At 40.8% G+C, this 24,889-nt stretch overlaps 1 protein-coding gene across 1 annotated transcript; it reads right to left on the reverse strand.

The window, feature by feature from the left end:
• Positions 1–321: 321 nt before the first annotated feature.
• On the reverse strand, positions 322–23,109 carry CDC50A (cell division cycle 50 P4-ATPase accessory subunit A). Its single transcript, XM_084826906.1, has 7 exons — positions 22,694–23,109; positions 12,446–12,559; positions 10,511–10,618; positions 9,536–9,626; positions 8,602–8,751; positions 7,459–7,665; positions 322–5,448 (listed from the first exon to the last, which is right to left on the reverse strand). Exons 1-7 carry the CDS (start codon positions 22,985–22,987, stop codon positions 5,255–5,257), a joined length of 1,158 nt encoding a protein of 385 aa, XP_084683032.1. The 5' UTR covers positions 22,988–23,109; the 3' UTR covers positions 322–5,254.
• Positions 23,110–24,889: the final 1,780 nt, after the last annotated feature.

Genomic DNA, 24,889 nt, shown 5'->3' on the forward strand with positions numbered 1-24,889 from the left:
CCCTCATCCAGGATCATGTCATGGATGAGGGAGGTTTTCTGGGTAACAGACCTGGCATTGCAGAGCAGCAAACGAAGGCCAGAAGATGGGGTCACGCCTCCCCCCGCCATCCTTTGGCTCTGGACAGGCCCGGAGCAGGGGACAGATACTACACATCTCTCCCTTGTTCCCCTTACCTGGCATGGCCTGCCCCTAGTGCTCCGCCAGCGCCTGCCGCCCAGCCTCGGTATGTTCTGGCCCCCAACACTCCCCCCACTGCCTCCATCAGGTGGACACATGCCCCCTCGCTCCCGCCTATCAGGCAGGCTACCCACCCCTAAAAACACAACAAAATCCCCAACAAAATAAAACAAACAACAAAACAATTAAAATCCCCTTAAAAATGCCAGGCAGGAGTCCACAGGGAAGGCCTGGTGGTGGTGGCAGCGGCGGCAGCAGCAGGCCCAGCGGCGGCGGCAGCAGGCCCAGCAGCAGCAAGCACGCCTCTTCCCCGGTGGTGGTGGTGGTGGCTTCTCCTGCAGGCCCTGGCTCTCCCAGGCCACCTCAGCCAGCCAGCTTATGTAGCCCCTCCAGGGAGGGGCAGGTGGAGCAGCACATCTGGCTTGGTACCTGGGGGCCTGGTCCTGCAGGGAAATCTATAACTTATTTTATTCTTTTCCTAAGGGATGCTCATTTCATAGCACAGATAACAAATACATTTTAAGATGACTTCTCACAGCAAACAAACCGTGCACACACATGCCGTTTAATGTGCTTGCTAGTCAGCTCAGAAAAATCCATATTTTATGGTTTGTTTTTACTCTGATCATTGTTATTCCTGGTAAGAAGTGGAGAATTACATTGTTCCAGTAGTTTTATTCCAACTCAAAGGAATATTTAATATACCTCAATAAATAGCTAGGTGTTATTTACAGGCAAATTCTACAATGAAGTGGGAAGGAAACCAGTTCTCTAAAGGGAGTTTCAAAGAGAATCCAGGAACATTTGCCATAATGATTATCTTAATTCTACTACAAAGAGAATGATGTGCAGATTGCTTTTCTATATTCATACTCAGACTATGCAATACACTCAGGTTTCAGTGGAGCATAAAAGTAATGGCCTCAGTACTAAGATGTTAGTTATACAGATTTTCATGACCAATATATTTATGTGTATCAATGGCTAAGGGACACTAGGAGTTGTAAGGAATACTACTGCAAATCAGACACACAGGAAAATTCACTGCACATAAATAGAATGACGACATTAGGGTTAAACAAGTTGTTTCAGTGCTATTACAAAGTCCACTGTACACTATGGCATGGGGGAGCAGGGTGGGGGTGGGGAGTAAAGATGGCTGAACTCAATATCCATTTATCTCCTTCTAAAGTAGTTTCTTAAAAACATACAATGGAGAGTAAAGAACAGCTAATTAGAACACTTAAAAGCTTTACATCATAATCACAATTTTATAAACAAAATCAATTAGTTCCTCACTCTCTAAAATGATCATACACCAAGTTACTTCCCTTGACATTTTGATTAAAATCCAGAAAGTATTTTTGTAAACAAGTGTGGACGGAAGTGAGGTGAAGTTTATGTGTCTGGGTGATTTAGGGTGCAATCCTGTGTGGGTTTAGAAAGAACTACAACTCCCAGCATGTTGGCTGGGGCATGCTGGGAGTTGTAGGGCTTTTTTTCTGCCTATAATGCGTAGGTTTCCGCCCTTACCCATTCAAGAAGTTGCTTCTCTTTCAAATGATTAAAGTACATTCTACTTTACCCTCAGCCTCTATTATATGTAGGAGCAGGCAACCAGATACCTTTTTATATAAGGCAGAATAATTTAGAATTACAGATGCTCTTGTATAATTTGTTGCTTCACAAGACTAAGACTCAACAGTAACAGCCTTTCAAGTCAAAGTTGTTACTTAAGCCAACAGGTTGCAACTGGACAACTTAAAGTTGTTTTTGGATCATCTCTTTTCACATGCGGAGCAAATACAAGATTTGGGAAAAGTCAGTATGATTGCACAGTTACCTACAATGAACAGCAATGCTTTGTTTTCTAAAAATGCAGCAAATTTAAAATGTTGGGCAGCAGGGCATTTGGGGGAAAAATCTGTCATCGTAGAGCACTATTTCTATAGCAAGAAAAGAGATATGCAACACACCCATGCAACATGGAGTAACTCCTCTCTACAAATATTGTGAATGGGCAATCTTTTGTCCTTGGCCATGGGCAACGCAAAAGCTATATCCAGTTTAGCAATGGTTAAACAGGAAGCAGCTGACAAGATGCACAAGCCCTGGACAAATATGAGTCAGTTCACTATTCTTGTTTAGCCAAGCCCTGTTCTTGTTGGATAAATAGCAACGCCAGAATCCATCCTTCCCAGCTTTTTCTAGGAATAATTTGTAAAATATATTCTGCCCTTTAACTAAAGCCGTAAGAGGAACGCCACCTGTTGGCAAATTTGTTCCAGAGTGAATTTTTCCTTTGTCAAATTTAGAAATTTATTTTTGGTAAAAATATAAGACAGTATCTAATGCTGGCAATGCAGCAGCACTAAACACATTGCACTAGTGGAAATGAAACACTAACACAATCCCAGAAACTAGTCTAAATTGGCGCTTCCAGAATGGACATGTCAGCAGAGCTCCTTTCCAAGAGCTCCGCTGACTTGTCCCATTCCAGAAGTGCTAATTTGGACTAGTTTCCAGCTGTGCTAGCAAGCATCCCCATTGCATTAGTGTTTGTTTCTGCTAGCACCATGGCAGCGTGGCATACTGCCCATAATTTACAGTCTTGCTGTAAAAGTATTTTTAAAAACTTGATCAAATTAAAGTAACAATAACATAGGTGCTCTACTTACAATGGGCATCTAGAATTTATAACATTAATGCTGTTGTGACTGTGTTAAGTTAAATATTATATAGCTAGACAGTAGTTTTTAATACGGATGTTTGATATAGCTGGTAACCTGGATAGGTAGAGAAGGACCATTGAAGAGCCTGACATGATCTAATGCTGAAGATGTTTTTATGCTAGTGTTAGATGGCGCTCGAGTAACCTGGTGTTAAACTGAAGTACAGAAGGGGTCCCCCACATCACCAATTTCAAGGGGGACACTCAAGATTCCTGATTAGGTGAACTTGATTCCAGAGGTTAGGACGCGGCCGGGGAGCAATCTAGTTAAAATGTGTAAAGTCTCAAAGTGATAGTATTTTGTAAAGCAATCCAGATCAGCTGAACTAGACTGTTTGGATTCAAGGTAGTTTTAGTGCTACTGGTTCAGACAGAACTTATATATATTACATCCAAGTACTTCACATTTAGCCACTTAAGTAAACTTTGCAGTAGAATAATTTGTCTCATCATTCACACACTCCACTAATACTTGAGAGAGCTATCATAATTGGCATGCATGTCTTGGGCAACTGAGGGTGCAATCCTATGCATGTTTAGACACAAGAAAGTCCTACAGCTTGCAGCATTCTCCAGCCAGCATGGCTGGAGAATGCTGGGAGTTGTAGGACTCTTTTGTATCCAAATATGCATAGGATTGTTCATTAAGTTAGGTACTCACTAATATTCATGGCACACTCTCCATTTAGGAATACTGACCTTCAATTTGCAAATTATGGTGAATGTGCAAGTAACTTGTAAAAGTGAATTTGAAAAAAAAGGGAATTAAACAAACAAACACCACCACTACTACCACTCATGGTTTTATTTTTTTATTTTTATTTTTATTTTGCATCTTCACTATGAGGTCTCTCTGCTTTCAAACTCCTTGTACAGAGTTATTTCCATATTCATTTTTGCTGTATTTCTCTGGTTCCCCAATGGTTCTCAGAAGATAATGTTGCAAAAGACTACTAAGATCCGAGGCATCTGTGAACTACAGTTTATAATGGAGTTTTTACACTATCCTTTTCCAGTCCTCTTGAGTGCCACAGATTGAGCTGCTTTAGAAGACACATTTCTGCTAATGATAGTTTCATAAACTAATGACAGATTTTATTCAATCACAAAAATTTAGAATGACAAACCAATTTCACGTAAAATAACCTCCATGTACACAGCAACTTAGTATTTATAATTTTAAAATAATTGGACTAGATTCTTACAATCTGGACAGATTTGATTGAAAATTTGCAAGATGCGAAAATCCCCACTTATCCCACTACAGCAACTTTTTGCTTTTTATGGCAAACTAAGTTACATTTGAGGAACACCTCAACTCGAACACCATTCAAAGCAAATTTAATGCTTCTTCCCAATTAGGAATACTAAAAGGGTTATAATGAATTACTAAAAACTTTGCTTTTAATTGGAGTAATTCTGTACTGACACACTCAGTTGTGCCTGGCTTAGGAATAGAACCTCTCCATTTCCGTAGGAGACATGCTAAGAGATTCAGATCACACAAGGTGCTGGGCATAAGACAGAACGGCACATAAAATTTAAAGCAACAGCTTTATACATAGCAGTTACTTCCATGCGGAAAGCAGTTTTTAAAGTCACTGGTCAACAAGAAAGCTTTTCACTGCACAAGTTCACCTGCCAAGCAAATTTTTTTGGAACATACTGTGAACTTCAAATACGTAGTTGCACTCAATGTGGAGTTGTACAACTTTAATACAGTAAGCATTTCAGCAGGGAACATAAAGCCCATGCGCACAATGCCTTGTGTGACAGAACACCAGACAGACCTCTTTTCCTTCCAATAGTATCAGCATACCTTACGTTCTCCAAATATTAACAAGTTACTCAGCCTTCCCCAATTTGATGCTCTCTGGATGTTTTGGGCTTCAACTCCCAGTATTCCTGTCCACTGGCTAAGCTGCCTAGGGCTAATGGGAGTTAAAGTTCAAAACATCTGGAGGGCACCAGGTTGGGGAAGGCTAAGCTACTGAATCCTAAACATATTCTCGCCACAGAATCTTTCGACAGTATTGACATATTACAAAGCACACAAACAAGCAGCAGATGCATTAGGCGAGGAAAGACTATATGCGCATCATGGCACATGTCCAGCAAGAGAGGCAAACCTCAAAAATCCTCTGGTCAGCACTGTTTGTACACAGGTAACCTTTACAGCCGTTATCTCCACGTTAATCCACTGTTAGGAAAACAAAGGCTTCAGATATACTTATGCATTCTGTCTCAGAAGCAACATTTACCAGGAATAGAGCTTTCAAAAGCTATGTCCACTCTGGACTGGCCTTGATGCACATGCAGTTCATGTGATTTGGAGAGATGGGGTTAATTGGGAATATCTGCACTGTTGTTCCGATTTCCATATTTGTGATGAATGATAAGCAGCACTACTCCAAGAAAAAAGCAAATGGAGCCAACCGTTATGTAGGCTATTCCCAGAAATGGATTTTTGCCTCCCATCCATGAAATGGTGCTCAGGATCATCCGTTTTCGCCCATCAAAGCTATGCACAGGATAATCTGAGTCAGATATAGGAAACATATTTGCCCACAATGGTGAACTAGCATGATAATTCCAATATAAACTACTGCATCAACCCAAAGGAAGGAGAATGTTTTTTAAAGTGCTTTGAAGAACATATGTTATTGATTTCAAGGTTTTACGAATGAAGGCTGTTTTGTTATTCAAAATATTATGAACAGTCAAAGGAATTGTCAAGAGAATGACTTTGAGCCAAGTCTACTGGCTGTAGAAGTTACAAGAAAAAGGAAACTGACTGACAAGGCTGGTTTCTATGGTGTAACTATGTCAGGCTTGTGATGATCACCATAGGGCATAAAGCAGTAATGTGGTCTGGTGTGCTTTCACTTCGGGTTTTTAAGACAGATGGGTTGGAGGGCCCAAGAGCAAACCCAGAATGTATAACTCCCCATTAGTTTTGACACACTAGGGACAAATGATTAGCTTCTAAATCAGGGGTAGGCAACTTGTAGTCTAACAATATCTGGGGGACCACAACTTCTATCAGCCTTAGCTAGCATATCCAATAGTGTGAATGGTAGGAAAGTGTTCATGCATACACCTCTATGTGCAGAGGCTTTCCTGGGTTCTAGAACCCTGATCATGCAGGTTTCCAGGACCAAGGGAAGTGTATGCAAGAATGCCTCCCTGCCTCAGACATCCATGTAAACACATCAATGGCAGGGCTGGAAGAAGCAACATGTAATCTGGGACAGAGGTATAGATATATCCTGCAGCCCCTTTCTATAAGCTTCTGGAATGCGCTCCTTTTGGAATTGTGGCTGGTCCCCACTATGCATTCAGAAAGGGAGTCAAGACGTAATTTTTTACCTTGGCTTTTAAAACCCTTACGGTTTTAATTGTTGTTTTTACTGTTTTATTATGTTTGTATCTGATTATGGTTTTTATGTTTTGGAGCTCTTGTAAACCACCTCAATGGGTCTATAAATAAATTTCCCTTTCTATCAAATAACGTGTGAAGGGGGCTAATATCCAACCCCAATGTTACATTCTTCTGCATCTTACCTGCCAAATCATTGCACCAGCACCATACCCCAAAAGCTTCTACCACTTTTATATGTCGCTGCTTACCCTCCAAAAACTTCACAAATGCAACACAGCTGCCCCTCCCCATCCTATCAGTCTAAACATGGGTGTTATTCAAGTTCCCTTTCCCACTAACCAAGAGACCACCACAATCCGTTCCTAACCCTTCTCCTCGGACTACAAATACTGGGCCAAAAATGCACATGTCACCACTTTTTATGGTCCTGGACAACTGCACTGCAATAGACAAAAGTGGAAAAGAGGCTGACACCAAGACCAAGATCAGCAAGTTAGCCCCTTCGACCTAATAGGGGCACTATTTCCTTTGTTCAGTCGTTCAGTCATGTCCGACTCTTCGTGACCCCAAGGGAAAATCCAGTAATTTGTGTAGAGGGTATTGGGGAGCCTAAGGGATCCCAAATAGGCCTTATTTTTTATACTTATTATTTATTACATTTATATCCTGCCTTTTTTCCTTCTCAAGGAACCCAAGGCGATGTACATAATCTTCCTCCTCCATTTTATCCTCACAACAACCCTGTGAGGTGGGTTGGGCTGAGAGTCTGTGACTGGCTCAAAGTCACCTAGTGAGCTTCCATGGCCATGTAGGGACTAGAACCCGGATCTCCTGACTCCAAGTCCAACACACTGGCTCTAAGCCCTAAAATAGCCCCAAGACAGAGAATATTTGAAAATAGTACAATATATAAGCAATATGCACTAGTAACATTAAACCCACTCAACTTAAAAACCAATCCGTTGACCAAAATAAATTCTGTGCACCCTATCATGGTGGCTTTTGTACATTTGTTTCGGTTCTACCACACATATTTAAGAAGCAGCTGACTGGTTTTTCTGCACTTTCATTCACCCGCTTTAACTTACCAGCAGTTACCTATTAAATGACGTTTACAAGAAGTTCTTACCAAATGCAATTCCTTACAACTTTCAATAAAGGATACTGTATGCTATTTCCAGGGAATAGCTTCCAGCTGGCAAAGTAGGATGTAAGCTGTCCTGCCTCTCTATAAGGCGATATAGTTTACGAAACGTAGGCAATGCTGCAGTACGCATCCATACAATAAAGTCTTCATTGATGAAGCCATTGTTATCTGAATCTGAATCTAGCTGATACACTGGTTTGAGCCAGTTGACAGGTTTTGTTGTACCTTTAAAAGCAACGAAAACAACCGTTATCTGTGATTATCATTTCTCTTACAAAGCATACATGTGTGGGGGTGGGGGGCGGAGCTGTTTCCAAACTCAAGTAAAAATACTTTAAAACTATCCTGGCTCAGATCACCCACAAACCCCATGACATGTCTAATCCCTCCAACTCAGTGTTTATTTTCTTCACAATGCAGCAATACCTTTCAGGATGAAAAAAGAGAGAAATTCTGTGAACCCACTAATATTTGCCTAACTTATTCTCCTGACAGTATTTAGAGGTTGTGACAGGGAGCAAAAGGCTAAAGTCAGTCTTGTTTAGTGCTAGTCTCTAATTTTAGACAGCAGAAATTTCTGCCCCAGTCCATTTCCAATACCTTAAGAACGTAAGAAGAGCCATCCTGGATTAGACCAAGGGTCCATCTAGTCCAGCATTCTGTTCACACAGTGGTCAACCAGCTGTCGACACGAAGCCCACAAGCAGGACATGAGTGCAACAGCGCCCTCCCACCCATGTTCCCCAGCAACTGGTGTACACAGGCAGTTCCCCAATTGTTTCCCAACAACTGGTGTACATTGTCCACCTGACAATACCGAAAATGCTTCTGCAACACTTCTGCAAGCACGGAGCAAGTTATTTCCTAGTTTCCATGAAATAATGGGGGGGGGGGGAATAAATATAGCAGCAAGCACAAGACGAGAGCTAGTACCAAACAGTCTGAATAGGAATTCTAAAAGTTTGGAAAGACCGAATGAAGCCGCACTCATAAATAAGCTTGCATACAAGAATGTATATTTAATCTTGTACAGTTTTCCCCATCAATGTGTACTCAAGACTGCATGTTGCTTTCCTTTGAAAGTACACGGAGATCTTTTTCCCTTCAAGTGCAAAAAGGTTCAGTTCAGTCTTTAGCTACATTGTAGCATTATCTTCTTACCTTGGAAAAGTACTGTCAAGTTTTTTGTATCACCAACAGGATTCCTGAACTTAACATTTTTGTCTGTCCACCAAGCAATACCTTTTTTAGTCAGAGGAATAGGTATAGGCTTAGTTTCATTACGTTCAATACGATACAATGTCAATGTATCTAGAAGGAAAAACAAGTAGAAATTAATCTCTTTCAAGGTTCCTTTTTTGCTATGTAAATTCAGTTGTATTTAAAAGCTTAATTACATCAGCTATAAGACTGGAGTGCTGATGTATCTCCATCCTATTCTCAAATTCTGGGTGTGGCTGCCAGATATATACAGGTGTGTCAAAACACAACGGCATGCCTATTTCTTTTTTTAAACATGTCACAGGAACTCAAGGAAGACAAAACTTGGAAATATAGATTGTAAGCCTGTTAGTTCTCCCTAACCATGCACTGCACTGCTGTGATGTCACATAAGCCTAGATGCAACATCTGCCAAGCTCACCGATGTACTGAAATCAGCCTGCCAGCCATGTTATAACAGCATAGGAAGCTGCCTTATACCAAGTCAGACCCTTGGTCCATCTAGCTCAGTAACATCTACACAGACTGGCAGTGGCTCTCCAGGTTTCAGACAGGAGTCTTTCCCAACCCTACCTGAGGATGCTGGGGAATGAACCTGCATATGTTCTACCAATGACCTATGGCCCTTGGCTGCTACAGAGAGGTGATTAAAAGTTAGAATATTCTAATTGTTCAGGACAAAGAACTAAACCACTCCATGACACTACCTGAGCAGAGTTCTGTTTAGAGAAGTGCTTCAAACTATGTGGATGTGCTGTTTGTGAGAAGGAATGAGGAAGTTGGTGGATTTAATGGACTTCCAATTCTTTTTATTTAAATCTGACAAAAGTTTGAAATACAAGGTTATACTGTAACATATTTAACAAAATCATACCATTGAACATGCTGTTGGCAATGGCTCCACAAGGAGCTATAGGCTTATTATCCTCACTGGTGCGGTAAGGCTCACACTCTTTACTGGGGTGCTAATTGGTGGGAAAAAAGGGGAAAAGGTCAATTTTGATCTTGTACAAACAAAGCTAGTCATAATCTAAACACAGACTGCTTAACTGATATTGTAACAACTCTTCCTATATTCAAGTTTACAAAAAAGGTTCAAGTTACAGGATCAAACTATCTGGCAAAAGAAGAAGCCAATATGCTCTACTATGTCTACACCATTTGTGAATTAGGAATAGAATGAGAAGAAAAACTAGGAAGAGTAGAAAGATTGTGAAAACTTGTATTCCCAGTCTGAAAAGCACCCACAAGTTATACAGCAAGCAACGTTTGGATTCTCAACAAATCTGCATTTTGCCAGTTGACTATCAGTAGCCAAAGTAACAATTACAGATGTAGATGACAGCTTGTATTAAAATAATAATTTGCTTCTTGTAAATTTGACAAGCCAGGAGTTTTACCTAACTAGCAAAAGTCATTTTAGAGCCACAATTTCGAAATGTTGCATCTCAGAAGAAGGTGCCCCCACAATGAGCAGACAACTTGCATTACAGAATGCAATTATGCAAGACTATTGTTCCTCCCTATTCTTATTCGTAATCTTCTGATAGCCACCTAATCCCACTCAATTCTTGTTCTCATTTTCAGGGGCACGTAGAGTAGCCTTTCATCACATCTCAGTAAAAACGTCTCTGTTTCAGCTACTATAACAACTCACTGCTACCAAGAATAAAGAGTAGTATCTGAACACCATCTCATCAGAAATACCACTATTTCCTGCCCACACCCAATTAAAAATCTATTTATGTATTCATATTATTCTTCATGTTTTCCCTTAACATTTAAAAAGCCATCTTGATTGATGTAGCAAAAGCTAGAGATGAAAGGCAGATGCAAATAATTTACTTACAAATAAAGAAGTATTATCTCCATTTAGTTGGCTATCATCCCGAGACTTCACATAGCGGCGATGGTTTTGATAGAAGTTAGACAGTCCATAATACATAAACACATTGCTCTGTAACACACAAGTTAAGATGTTTCAGCAATGTGCAGTTATTTGTATACTAGGAGGCTTCAGATGAAACAGTAGCTTTATTCATATGCTGCACTGAACTTGTGTTCAGATGCACTGCAAACCTCCACATATCAACTTCAATTCTATATAGGAGTCTACACATATAGGCTCTTCCTGCATAATTGGTAACCCTGGAAAAGCAAGCATTAGTCTCACTGTAATATGTAAGTAGGGCTCCAGGCACAATGAGGAAGAGGCTTCAACAAGCCCACTCAGCATGACACGTGTGACACTACCCTTCAGAGAGCATGGTGAGCAGCCAGCCTTTCTCTCAACTTTGAAGCTGCAGAGGTGGGTGGAGATCATTGAATGACCCCACCAGCTACAAAGTTGGGAGGAAAGGTGGGGACTGTTTGGGAGCTGCCTGGCCAAGGTGCTTGAAGAGCCTTGGCCAGCCAGGGCCAAATCAGCACCACTCCCACCACCATTCCACCGGTTTTTCCTGCTTGGCACTGAGCACCAACACACTCCCTGCTTAGCAGCTCCTGAAGGAAAGACTGGGGTGGGTGTGACCAGGAGACACAATTTTTGGCTTCACCAGTCAAAAATTGTAGACTTCAGATGAAGAATAAAAATGGGTGAGACTAGATGACTGCAAAGAACCTTAGGTCTTGGTGTCCAATAGCATACATCAACAGAATACATGCTACTTGCCTCTAAAACCATACTTCGCTTAAGCTTTTGGATTCTAGCCGGGGGGGGGGGGGGATTAATCCCCCTGATATTATCAAGTATGTGACCAGCTGGAGCTCTTCCAGTTGGACCTTTGGCCAGGGAGGAGGTGAAAGACAAGTGAAACACACTTGCCCAATGCTTGTAGAACATCGGCGTTTAGCCAGCTGCTGCAAGCACTGGCCAAGCACACAGCCCACTTTGTAGTCTGAGGCTTTCTCTGCCCCATGCTTTCCCCCAATGGGGTGAACACAGGGTGGGCGAAGCACTTAGTGCACTGCTTGCCATCCCAATAACAGGAATCCCCACGTAATCTCCAACCAGAAGTCGGAGATTACAGTGGGTATTCCTCTCCCACCTCCTCCCCCAAGCCCCCAGTAACCAGGGAGAGGGTTACTGAGGCCCCACAGGCCAGATAGGCAGGCCTAGCAGGCTGAACTGGCCCATGGGCCTGAGGTTCCCCCTCCCTGAAATACAGGATGAAGCTGCCCCTGCCAAGTAAAGATATGGACATTTTTAATCTACTTCTACTTAACTGTCTGCCATTGACAATCATCAACCATCAACGACTAGTTTTTAAAAGACAAAACTGGAAAACATATGGCTCCCCAATCCATTAATGCTATTCATCATTTTCATTCCAAATAATGATTAAAAATGTTTTACAGGAGAACAAATGGCTTGTGCCAAATGCTGGTGAATTCCCAGTTCCAGCAAGCCCATCTGTGCAACCAGGTTTTGTTTATTACATTTTTTTTTTTTAAAGCTTACTGCAAAAATCCATGTGACCATAAATTCTTGAACTTAAAGACGCTAGCTCCCTTTTTGAAGTTTGGGCCTCTGTTCACTAACATGGGATTTGCTTCAAACCTAATCCATTGCACTTTAAAAAAAATAGCTAGAATAAGTCAGTGAATTAGAAGACGAGTTAGCTAATAAACTAATTCAGAATTATACTTAGGTGTATAACTCTCATTTATTGACAAAAGAAAAAAGTCCAATGTGAAAGACCTCCAGTTAGGAGCTGTACATGAATGCAGGAGCAACATCCATCTTCATTCTGCCATATATAAATAAACACAGATGGTAACATACCTCAAAAGGCTGATCCAACGTGAAGTTAATGGTGCAATGACAAGGTGTGCTGCTCCCTGACACATTTAAGCACTTATTACAGGGACTACTTGATTCTGTTCCTGTATAATCAATCTGCAGAAGAAAAAGAGCAGATAACAATTAAAAAGTGGGGTAAGAGAGAAGAATGATGGCTAGATCACCAAATCACAATACATATATATAGCCAATTCACTGCTAACATCACAGCTGACAACTGTGATATCAGTAGGTAATTTGTTGAGTGCATCATGCTTTGAGAGTTAAGCAGGTAGAGACTGTATAGCACATTGGCCCTTAGGCTATATTGCACTTAATGGCAATTCAAGGAGCCATCTCTAAGTCTCCATTTTGTTCATGCATAAAACGTTCTCAACAACCACCATTATTCCCTAAGAACTTAAAGATTAGACAGCTGACTACTTGGGGAAAAAATGAAGAATACAAATTAATGTCTTCATCAAGAAACGAATGGGACAAATCAGGAGACTGGGTTCACAGAAATGTTTGGAGAGCAGTTAAATACATAAAGACATTATGCAAATGAAACCGCTCACATTTGTTTAAGCTCTCATGATTTTACAAAAACATCTGAATGTGATGACAAAAACACCCAACCGAGTCCTGAATGCTGGACAAGCTGGCCACTCCTGGCTTAAATAAGTTACATGATCATGCTTAGCCTAAGATGGTTATTTCTGGAAAGTTACTTTAGAGTGGCGACTACAACTGTTTCCACTTACATGTAGTCTCAGAAGTACTGGCAGGGTCTCGCCTCTTCATAATTTCATTAGAATTAAAACGTCACTGTTGTTTTATTATGTGAATAATATCATGATTAAGGGATGTTACTGGAAAATAAGGACCTCAAATAAGATTTATCAAGACTAAGGGGACAACATAAGCCACTGATACTTAAAGTTATATGCTAGCCAGACACTCCTGAATCATAGGGTTGGAAGGGGCCTACAAGATCATCAAGTCCAACCCCCTGCTCAATGCAGGAAGCCTGACTCCCAGGCGGTCTCCCATCCAAGTACAAACCAGGGTTGACCCGGCTTAGCTTCCAAGATCAGACAAGATCAGGCACATCCAAAATTTTGTCCCCAACACTGAAACTCTTACAATTTTTATAGTTTGGATTTTTAATATTTACAGCAGTATTCATTCAAGCCATAATAAGTCTGAGTGTGGATACCAGCAAGAAAAAAAAATGGCTGCATCCATCACAAGATAATAGTTTTATATTTGTCTCAAAGAAAAGCTGAAAACCTCTTTTTAGCAAAAGCATTGGAGTAAACATCTCAGCACTGACAGATTGATGTGCTTTGTGCCTTTATACATGGAAACAAAGGTGTTTTTAGAAAGTGCTTAACAGTACAGAGTGAGTGCATCAGGAGGACATGAAGTACATCTCAACCTTGTCTTTGGATTTTTAAAAACTTCAAAGTATATAATTAAGAATCTAGGATTTGTTCAATATTATTGTTATTGTACTTCTGTCACCATTCTACAGTCCATTACAAATCTGGTGGAAAACAGCTTTTAATTTTTTTCTCCAGAATTGGTATGACATCAAATCAGTCTTTTTTTAAAAAAAAAAATATGAACAACATTTGAGGTGAAGGGATTGCATAGTTAGCCCTTAAAGCCGTACAATATTTACAGAAACCTTGAATAAACTTGAGACTGCAGTTCGATGACCTTCTTCAACATGAAAACCTATCAATGTGTCAACATAAAACAATCATCAGTATAAACCATGACAATAATCCCCTTCTAAATGCACGCTTGCCATAATAATAAATTATTTACACAGTATAATACTTTATTTATAACTATGTATTCAGGGTTTGATGCAAGCCATGAATTATAAATTGACTTCAAATATTGGAAGTAATCAAACATCATGAATAAGAACTGTCCATTGTATTTGTATTGATTTTACTTCTGCCTTGCCTTATTCACTGAACTTTCAAAAGCACGATAAAAAGCTGAATCTGGTATTACCTAATGGAGCTGGCTATTCATTTGACTGTTATACCGTTAAACCCTGGTGGTTATGAAGTGTTTTATTGAAAATACTTCCTAGTCCACCTTATGCTTGTCTGAAAGAATGGTGCACAGTGTTGATTAAAAATGCAACCATGGTCCAAACTAGTTTTTATTGCAGAACCGTTCCAGCTTAATAAGTGCATGTTCGGCATGAAGTTGTGATGTTATCATAACATTTTCCATAGATCTAATTAGTGAAGTGGAGATAAAGAATAAATCAATCTTCAAATATGAATTATGAGGAATTGAGAAAAAAGTATAATCTCTTTCTCCCAAGTGGGTATGTCTCTAGGTATCAATTAATACTTTTTGTTCTATGTTTTCCAAAAATCTTCTTGGTAGAATACTGTGTTTCCCATTGGAAGTTGACCTGTCTAGTCTGGGAAACACAACACCATTGAAGTTCCCTCCTATTATGATTTCCTTATCTATATTAGCAATTATTATTTGATTTATCTTCTCAAAAAAGGGTTTCCGGTTGTCATTTGCATAAATACATCCTATTAGATATTCATCCCCTAATAAGTGAGCTGTGGCAAATATGCACTGGCCCTCCAGATCTTTTATCCAATCAGAAAAAAATAAGTAGATTTGTTTTGTTAACTCTAATAGCTACTCCCTTTTTTTGGTGAGGGCACAGGCTGAGAATGTCTCTCCTAATTTCATAGTATCAAATAGACGTTCATCCCCTTTTCTAATATGGGTCTCTTGCAACAATATAATTAAAGCCTTTTTTTTAAAGTAATCTGGCAAATTTAGATATTTTAATAGGTGAATTTAAGCCTTTGACATTGAGTGACAGGAATTTGACACATGTTGACAAAAGAAGGTGAGAAATGAAAAAAGGGAAAAGAGGAGAAATAAGATAATAGAGAAAAAAGTTAGGTTAGTCCTACTTTTCCTCTACTTCTTCTTGTTGGAGATGTAGTTTTTTTTTAATAATGTCCAATAACTGTTTGGCATCCTTCACAGATTGGACAACTACCCACTCTCTCCCCATCCATATGTTAAGTCTGAATGGAGATCCCCAACAGAAGCGTATCTTCCTCTCCTAAAGGCATACAGTCAAAAATTTCAGATCATTCCTCTTTTTTAAAACATATGATGATAGATCTGATAGAACTTACATTTGGGAATCATTAATTTTAAATTAACTACCTGTCCAGATTTTTTTCAGTACTAATTCCTTGCTTCTCAAGCTTATACATTTTATAAAGATATCACAAAGGAGTTTCTTCCGAATAGCATATACGGAGCTCATGCAGCATGCTGTCTCTATTCCCACTTCATATCCTTGATCGTATTCTAAAAATTGTTTCAAGTGACTTTCAAGAAAGCCTACAATATCATCTCCTTCTAAGCCTACAATATCATCTCCTTCTAGACCTTCCTTAACCCTCCTTAGTTTCAAGTTACATTTGCGCACTTTGACATCCAGGTACTCTATTCTAGCCTTGATTTTTGTTAGATCTACCTTGTGCTCATGTTGTTCTATTAGTACCTCCTGTAGATGTAGGTTTTGATCTATCATATCTGCCTTCAAAAGTTTGCATCCTTCTGTTTGATGGTTAAATTTCCTCTCAATATCTGTGAATCTAGATTCTAATTTCTTTACTGCATTAGAGAGTTCATCTATCTTATCCAAAAATTCATTATTCCCTTCTTCAATCAAATCAGTTAATTTGGATTCTCCAATAATTCTTTTCTATATTTTTCAATAAAGATTGTTCTGTATCACCTGCTCTTTTCATCAATTTCCTTTCAAATTCTTTAAAATCTTTGGCAATATTTTTTTAATTCCTCTATTACAGATCCTGATGCACCAACTTCCTCCTCCTAATTTTCTAACTTTTTGTCATGTCTCCCCATTTTAAAACCAGTTTGGAACCAGAATGTGGAGACTCGATAATCTTATTTTATATAATTGGAAGACTGTTTCTGGACTAAATTCTAAATTGGCTGAATATTTTCAACTCAATAGGTCACCAGATAATAAGGTTCCTGGGCCTGACAGCTTTACAGCTGAATATTACAAAATGATTCTGAATACCTTAGAAAAACACTATTATTAGAAACCCTAAATGAAATTATGCAGGTACATAATTTTCCAAAAAACCTGGGAACAAGCCAACTTGGTAGTATTGCCAAAGGACAATAAAGACCCTTCTAACGGTTGAGTCTTATAGACTAATCACCCTGTTAAATCAGGATCTTAAGGTATGGACCAATATTCTGACAAAGAGACTGAACAAGGTTATATATAAGCATATCAATGATGATCAAGCAGACTTTATTAAAAACAGTAAACTCTCATCAAATATTCAGAAATTCAGAAATATCATATATTCAATTAAGAATTCTAATCACTAGTTCGGTCTCATTTTCTTAGATGCTCAGAAAGCGTGTGACCATTTAGAATGGGATTTTTTCTATGCAGTGCTGGGACAAATAAGTCTGGGAGACTTATTTACCACACAGACAAAGCTAATATATTCCAACTGTAATGCTTTTATTTTGGTAAATGGTGTTTGCCTAAAACAACATATCTAAAAAGAGGAACAAGGCAGGAGTGCCCCTTATCCTCACTTTTGTTTGCCTTATCTATAGAACCTTTAGCAGAAATGACAAGAATAAACGTTATGATAAAAGGTTTACGACTGAATCAGCAGGAATGTTAAATCAACTTGTATGCTGATGATGCTGTCATATTTCTACAAGATCCAGAAAATTCCTTTGCTAATCTTTTGAGTGTGACTGAACAATTTAGTTACATTTCTAGATATAAAATCAACCTTACAAAATCTGAATGGATGGGACTTAATTTAAGTAACGAGGCTAAGAATAAAACAACAAAACAATATAACAGTCCTTGGAGGGGCACCCCTATCAGATACTTAGGGATTTGGGTAATGCAAAATTTAAATTAGTTACAATATAATCATGGAAGGCTCCTATCTGAAGTCAAAGAGGAATTAAAGCATTGGTCACAAGTGGGGAAAATAGCAATTCTCAAAATGATGGTCTTACCAAAAATTTTATGTTTATTTCTAAAGTTCATCCTAAAATATTGAATGATTGGCAAAAGGTCTTCTCAAATTTTGTCTGGGATAAAAAGAAACCCAGAGTTGCTATAACAATTCTAAATAAAGGAATCTATAAAGGCGGCTTAGCTTTTCCTTCAATTAAAAGATATTATAAAGCCAACGCCACCTTGGCACATCTGAAATTCTGGTTTAACCTAGACAGATCCACAATTCTAGAACATAATTTATCCACAAATCTAAGAAATGTTCTTTGGCATGTAACACAGAATGATAAAAAAAAAATTAAATCCTTGTACTTCTCACATATATAAAATGTGGAAGGGGCATAAACGAAAATTAAGCCCAGGACTGTCACCTCGAACAGCACTATTTTATAATGAGGAGATCAGAGAAGACACATTTTTTGGAGATACGACCTTGTGGGTATGATATGGATATTTGCAAATTAATGATTTGTTCAGAGGTGGTGTTTTCAAATCATATCAGGATATCTGTGTCGAAATACATTATAACCGTCCACAATTTTTTCAGTATCTTCAACTCAGGTATATCATACATAATTTAATTACTAAACATGGCCAATAAGAGGCCACAGAGGTTGAAAAATTAATGGTAGAAAATCATCCTAAACATTTATTAAGTGGTATCTACAAACTGATTATGAATATGGACACTTCTGTTAGTGCACGTCAAGCAAGATGGAACAGAGAAATTGTTTCTGACATTCCAACTGATATTTGGAAATGGCTGTGGTGAAATGTCACATGTTATATAATCAGCATCAATCTTAAGGAAGTTTTTACAAACCATTATTTAGATGGTACTTAACCCCAGAACATCTTAATCGTATTTACAGTACTGTAAGCAATCTTTGCTGGAAATGCAATAGTCAGAATGCGGACCTATTTCATATCTTGTGGTCCTGTCCCAAAATTCAGAAGTTCTGGCAAAAAATAATAGGAGAACTTGACTTGATCATGGGTTATAGACTACCACAACAGCCAGTAATATTATTGTTTGGATATGTTAAAGATCTGGTCTTAGCTGCTGGTGTGGAAATGGTTCAATATTTACTATTAGCAGCTCAGTTAACATTATACTGTAATTGGAAAAAAGCTTGAACTCCACCTTTGGATGAACGGTTTGATCAAAATATGGGATATACTGTCTAGGGTAAAAAATACAAATGTGATCAGAGTGAGGGAGGGCAGACAGTTATATAATTCTTTCATCAAAAAATTGACCTTTTTATTATGTACTGGTCCAATAAAATTAAGTGCTAACCCATATTCACTATTAGGGATATTATGAGGTTGCATAGACTGTATTTTTCATCTGACAAGTGGATACATTTCTTTTTTATTTGTAAAATGGAATATGATGTATCATTCCTTAATTATCTGCATCAAATAATAATCGTAAAAATATTTGTAAAGTTTTTGATTGGATTTCTTTTTTTAATGCAGCAATGGTCACACAAAATGTGCCTACCCATTTAAGTGTATGAAGCATCACATTTAAGACTATTGTCCGGTGCACTGGCCCAGACATGTAAAGTAGGGAGCACAAAAGCATCTAGGATGTAGAATGCTGGCAAATGCTGAATGCATATGAACCAACTATGTTTTAAGCATGGTGCAGACCACATAGAGTAGCTTTCTCCAACCTGGTGCCTTCCAGATGTTTTAGTCTACAACTCCCAGGATTCCTGGCCTTTGGCCACGCTGGCTTGGGCTGATGAATGTTGAAATGCACCTGGGGACAGCTGGTTGGGGAAGGCTGATGTAGAGTAACTATATGAGTAAGCACTCTTCATATGGCTGTAATCGCACCTAAATAGACCCTTCCACCCAAGAGATTTGGTTTAAATCCAGTTTCACAACTTATGGTAAATAATTCTCTCTTCATGCTAAACTTGAAAGTATGCCAGCATCTTATGCCACACTCCAATGGAAAATAGAAGAGACACCTCCAAAGCACCCTTCCCTGGTTCATAGACCTGAAAGAGACATTCCTCATAATCCATTTTTCTAGTGGTATGCCAAGTTTGGTTTTAAGAATCTTGCTTCCCTTTCCTGAATATTTCTTGCATTTGAAGTCACCTCTGCAACTCTAAAAATAGAAATCCTTGGTGCCTGTCTTGCGGCAAGGCCACTTCCCCCTATGCTTTACATCTTTCCGTGACTCAATACAGGCAGGAGAAACTGGAGATGGTCAAAAGCATCAAAACCAGTAGCCACTGGAAGAGGGGAAGCAAGTCCCTGGGTAGAGTGGAGTTTTCCTGCAGGTTAGTTTAACATGCTACTGTCCATTTCATGCCCAGAGAGGATTAAGATTATTGGATACAACCAGAAACATGTGGACTTGTCAATGCCATTCTCATATTCTCCGGGTGCAATTACTTCAATGTGAAAAACACATATTGTGTTTTTGCACAGGGGTGTACCTTCCTAACAAATGTACCACATATACAGGAACATATCCAGAAAATGTGGAAAAGAGAATAGAGACGTGTAACTCTCTATAAATTCTTCAGATGATCAAGTAGAATGATATGGTTCTCCTCTCATTATTTCTATACCATAACATCTCAAGGCTTAGATGCACATCCAGCACACATTGCTGATGACCCTTCTGTATCTGGTCCACAAAGGCCATGTGTCAGATTTGTGCACTAATCCTTTGGAGACTGCAAATCAGTGTACGTTATGTAGAGTTTTATTCCCCTCCCTTCTTGAGTAATAAAATATCATGTCTGAAAGTGGCCTTTAGAATGGCTTCAACATCTCCTAATTGCATTTCTGACTTTGCTCAGCTTGCTATATAAAATAAAATCCAAACATTCTGAACACACAGTATTGCAACCCAACTCATGAAAAAAAAAACCAGGTTTCATATACTTGTTATTTGAACTTTGCCCCCAAAGTCCAACCTGCTCTATCCCCAAAGGCGCCTCCTGAACCCCAGTTCTTTTGCACTACCATTTTTTCCACCCAATCCATCTCCTCTAGCCCCTTATATCCTGGCCTTCCAGCTTCCTACTCATCCCTCGTCTACTCATCCTGTATCCAAAAATCCAATATCCAACTTTTGCACTTTGGCAACCTACTTCAGTTTTGCTAGTTCCTTTTTACTTCCTGTTTCTTTTCTTTTCTCCTCTCTCCCATACACATCTGCAATATTTCCTGCTGGCTTAACCTGCATAGTTCTAGTTCTTGATGGCTGTTTTCTCTATTCCTGTGGTGTTTTAGACTGTATTTCATCCTTTTAAATACTAGGATATTTAAATACATATAAAATATGTATTTTATATTTTTAACTGTCTATATGGCTTTTTAACTCTTTAAGCTGTTTGCAATCTGCTCAGAGAATGTTGGTTATTGGGCAGATTAAAAATATAATGAAAGCTATTGGAATTGTGAGGAGCACAAGGAAAAGCCATAGAGATATGAAAACACATAAAATGAAGAACAGAATGTATAGAAAGCAGTAGAAATAAGAAAATATTGTGAACGTGGCAAAATGCTCCAATGGGAAAAGGAAAAGCTTACAGGAAAAGCTTTATAAACCATGAATGGATGCATGGTGCCACTCTGATAGTGTTGTTGTTCAGTTGTTAAGTCGTGTCCGACTCTTCATGACCCCATGGACCATAGCATGCCAGGCCTTCCTGTCCTCCGCTCTCTCCCGGAGTGTGCTCAAGATATTAAGGGAGAGCATTTTTTAAAAAGTCTCCATTGAGGGAAGCATACTGGAATTGTATAAATTAAACTTATAATGGAAGCTTTGTTGTCATTATTGCACACCGTCCATATTTTTGCTGGTGATATACAATAGAAAACCATCTTGCATATGCTCTGTTATGTATTATATACCGTTACATATACTACAAAACCCCACAAAGTATATACCAGCCTTCCCCAACGTGGTGCCCTCCAGATATTTTGGACTGCAACTCCCATCTTCTCCAGCCAGCATGGACAATGGTCAGGAATGCTGGGAGTTGTAGTTTAAAATATCTGGAGGGCACCAACCTGGGGAAGGCTGTGTATATACATTATTATTAATTCTATTTGCATACATTTTTGTAATTTCAAATGACTACTTTTCATGGAAACACTTTCCCCCTCACTGCATTCTGAAAAATTATTATCCATTATGTCATTTGGGTCAATGATATTTTGGAATGAGCAACAACTCTGTAACAAATGATTCTTACCGATATGTCCCCTGAAATAACACCTATTCAACACCAGTATCCTCCATTCCTACCTCCCATATACCCATTTTCCTTTTACCTTCTTCTCCACTATAAGGTAGGAGCTACTTACAACCACAGAAACTTTCATGGTCTATTATGTAAGTTTTGGAGCTCCCTTATTTTACAGGAAGTTACTACAGTTGACAGCTGTCATGTCTTTCTCTCTCTCTCTCTCACACACACACACACACACACACTTCTCACACCAGTTAAACAACTGCGTGAGACAAAAGTTACCAAAACAGCCTGATTTATACAGGATGGCCTACCAGTGAAACCTTGACCTGTATTGACGGTCTATGCACACCTCATCATGTTGCCTGTACCCCATTCCCTGCCCCACCACATGTGCGGTGAACACCCCAGTGGGACAAGTGGCCTGGCCACATGCCAACAGTGCACATGAGCAGGGCAGCACACATGACACACTTACACAGGTAAGGGCTTTACCTCCACCCCGCACAGGTCAAGCCAGAGTGACAGAAAGGAGGGCGTGAACCCGCCCTCACTTCCCACAGACACCGTACTCCTCCCTGTACACCGCTTCCACCTGCCCTGCGCATCCTTGTTGACAGGACTTGCGTCATCACCGCAGCAGGACTTGCGTCATCACCGCAGGCATTCAATAGTTCACAAGGCGCCGAACAATACGGGTTTTGCAAGACAGTCAACCGCCTCTCAGGTCGGGCCACTCATTTCTTCCACCCCCAGGCCAGAGACTTGCCCGAGGATGCCACGGGAGGGGAGGGGAGGGGAGGGGCTCGCGAGAGCCTCGCGTCCCCACAGCCGGAGGACCCCGCGTCACAGCCGCGTGTCGCCCCCCCGCTCCGTCCCCACGTTCGCTCTGCCCTCCCCGCCTTTCCCTTTCACCTCGTACTCGCGGATGTTGTTGGAGGTGACGAAGATGCCGATGCCGATGGGGATGAAGATGAGGCCGATGACGAAGAAGGCGGGCAGGACGGTGCCGGCGGTGAGGATGGGCTGCCAGGCCGGCAGGCGCTGCTGCTTGAACGCCGTGTTGTCGGGCTTGCGGCTCTTGAGGGCGCCCCCGGCCGGCCCGGCGCCCCCGGCCGCCCCGCTGACGCCGCTGCTGCCCGGCGTCGAACCGATGCCGCCCGACGGGTGCCCGTCCGCCTCCGCCTTCGCCTTGTAGTTCATCGCCATGGAGCCGCCGTCCTGCTGCGGCTTGAACAACCGGGGAGGGAGGAAGAGGAAGAAGCAGGCTGGGGGCGGCGGCGGCGAAAGCAACGGGCGCCGCCAACCACCCTTCAGTCGCTCCGGCGCTCGTTAGGGAAGCGCTTGCGCAGACGCTCCGGCGACCCAAACACACGGCGCCTCCTCCCACGTCCGTCCGCACCCGCCGCGCCTACACCGCGGCGCTTCGTGCATGCGCCACGCGATGACGTACGCTACGTAACGACGGGCTCCGCCGCTACAATGGATTCTCGCTCCTCCGCACCCCCCCCCCCGCGGGAGGTTTTAAAGAACCAACGGGAGGAGCGTCAGAAATGGAACTCCGGCGCTGGGCGAGAAGTACGCATGCGTGATAAGTATCGAGCGGGCCAAAGGAGAAGCGCGCGCGCGCGCGCGTTTACTGCCCTCGATGGAACAGTGCAGGAGAACGCCAAGAGATATTGCACATGCGCAGTCAGAACACCACCACTTCGGAGCCGAAGTATTTAATTATTGGTCGTTTAAAAAAAAAGAAAAGAATTACAGTTATTTTATATACTTTATTATTTTTAACTGAATGCAATTATAATTGTAGTAGTGTAGTCTTATTAATATCAGATCAGCCCTCTTAGCTGGGGATCATGGAATGTGTAGTCCAACACATCTGAAAAGCGCCTGATTTATTATTTAGTAGCAATACTTATATGCCGCTTCTCGTTTAAATAAATCCCCGTTGGCTGGGGATGATGGGATGTGTAGTCCCAACACATCTGGAAGGCGCAAACTGTCAGGAGCGCCCTGGCGGCCTCTTTCAGTAGACTCCAATAGCCAACTCAAGACACAGACGAAAGGATTCTTTTCAAGGCTTTAATCCTTTTACAACTTAATGACTGTTTCAGGTGCTAATCACCAGCGACTAAGCAAGGAACAGCAGAGTAGCCTATGCTCCGGGTAGGCAGTTGGTCCCCGTTTGAAGGATAATCACTTGAAGACCCTGAACTTATGGGCTAGGGAGAGATCCTCCTTCTTTCCCTTGGGTCCACAGGACGCAGCCGTTGCTTGGGCGCCGAATGGGCACTACACCTCCTTTCTGCGCCCTCCATTACTCATCGCTGTCTGCGTTGAGCGTCTAGCAAGCCCCGTTCCCGCACTTTCTCACTGCTAGGATCACTGTCTATCTCAGGAATGCCGGCAGGAGGAATCTCTGCCAGCTGCTGTGCCTGTGAGGGATGAGCTGGCTCCTCTCCCTCGGATTGCTGATCCTCCTCAGAATCAGACCTGCTCTGGGGTTCTGTCGGCTCAGTTTCCACCCTGACACAAGGTTTATTTACTTAGTACAATATTTATATGCTGCTTCTTATTTGAATAAATCCTGAAAGGGGTTTACAAAATAATTTAAAAAACAAACTTACATACACAATAGTATCACAAAGTTAGTCCAAAGATAGCTCATGGCTGGCAGAACAACAAAGTAAACAACTGCAAGTTGAATAAATGACTAAAACATGCCAGCATTGAGACCTGGTTATCATTCCGCAGAGATAGTGGGGGTTGAAGTCTAAAACATCTGGATGACGCCAGGTTGGGGAAGGCTGCCCTATCTAGGCTGGCATTCTGTTCCCACAGTGGCAAACCAAATGTCTTTTGGAAGCCTGCAAGACATAAGCGCGACAGCACTCTCCTGCTGCTATTCTCAAACAACTGGTACACAAAAGCTTGCTGCCTCTGTTACTAGAGGTAATATATAGCCATCATGACGGGTAGCCATTGATAGCCTTATCCTTCATTATTTTGTCCAATCTACTTTTAAAGCCATCCAGGGTGGTATCCATCATTACATCTTGTGGTAGCAAATTCCATAGTTTATGCACTGTGTGAAGAAGTACTCCCCTT

Source organism: Heloderma suspectum, chromosome 1 (assembly GCF_057233095.1).
Source record: "Heloderma suspectum isolate Gila_16-S chromosome 1, 16-S_ref, whole genome shotgun sequence".
Lineage (NCBI taxonomy): Eukaryota > Metazoa > Chordata > Lepidosauria > Squamata > Helodermatidae > Heloderma > Heloderma suspectum.

Coding starts and splice junctions, on each gene's coding strand:
- CDC50A (XM_084826906.1), bottom strand. CDS start 22,987: ATGGCGATGAACTACAAGGCGAAGGCGGAGGCGGACGGGCACCCGTCG. Junction 12,560..22,693: donor ACAACATCCGCGAGTACGAG/GTGAAAGGGAAA, acceptor TTTCTTCTGCAG/ATTGATTATACAGGAACAGA. Junction 7,666..8,601: donor CTTGACAGTACTTTTCCAAG/GTAAGAAGATAA, acceptor TTGCTTTTAAAG/GTACAACAAAACCTGTCAAC.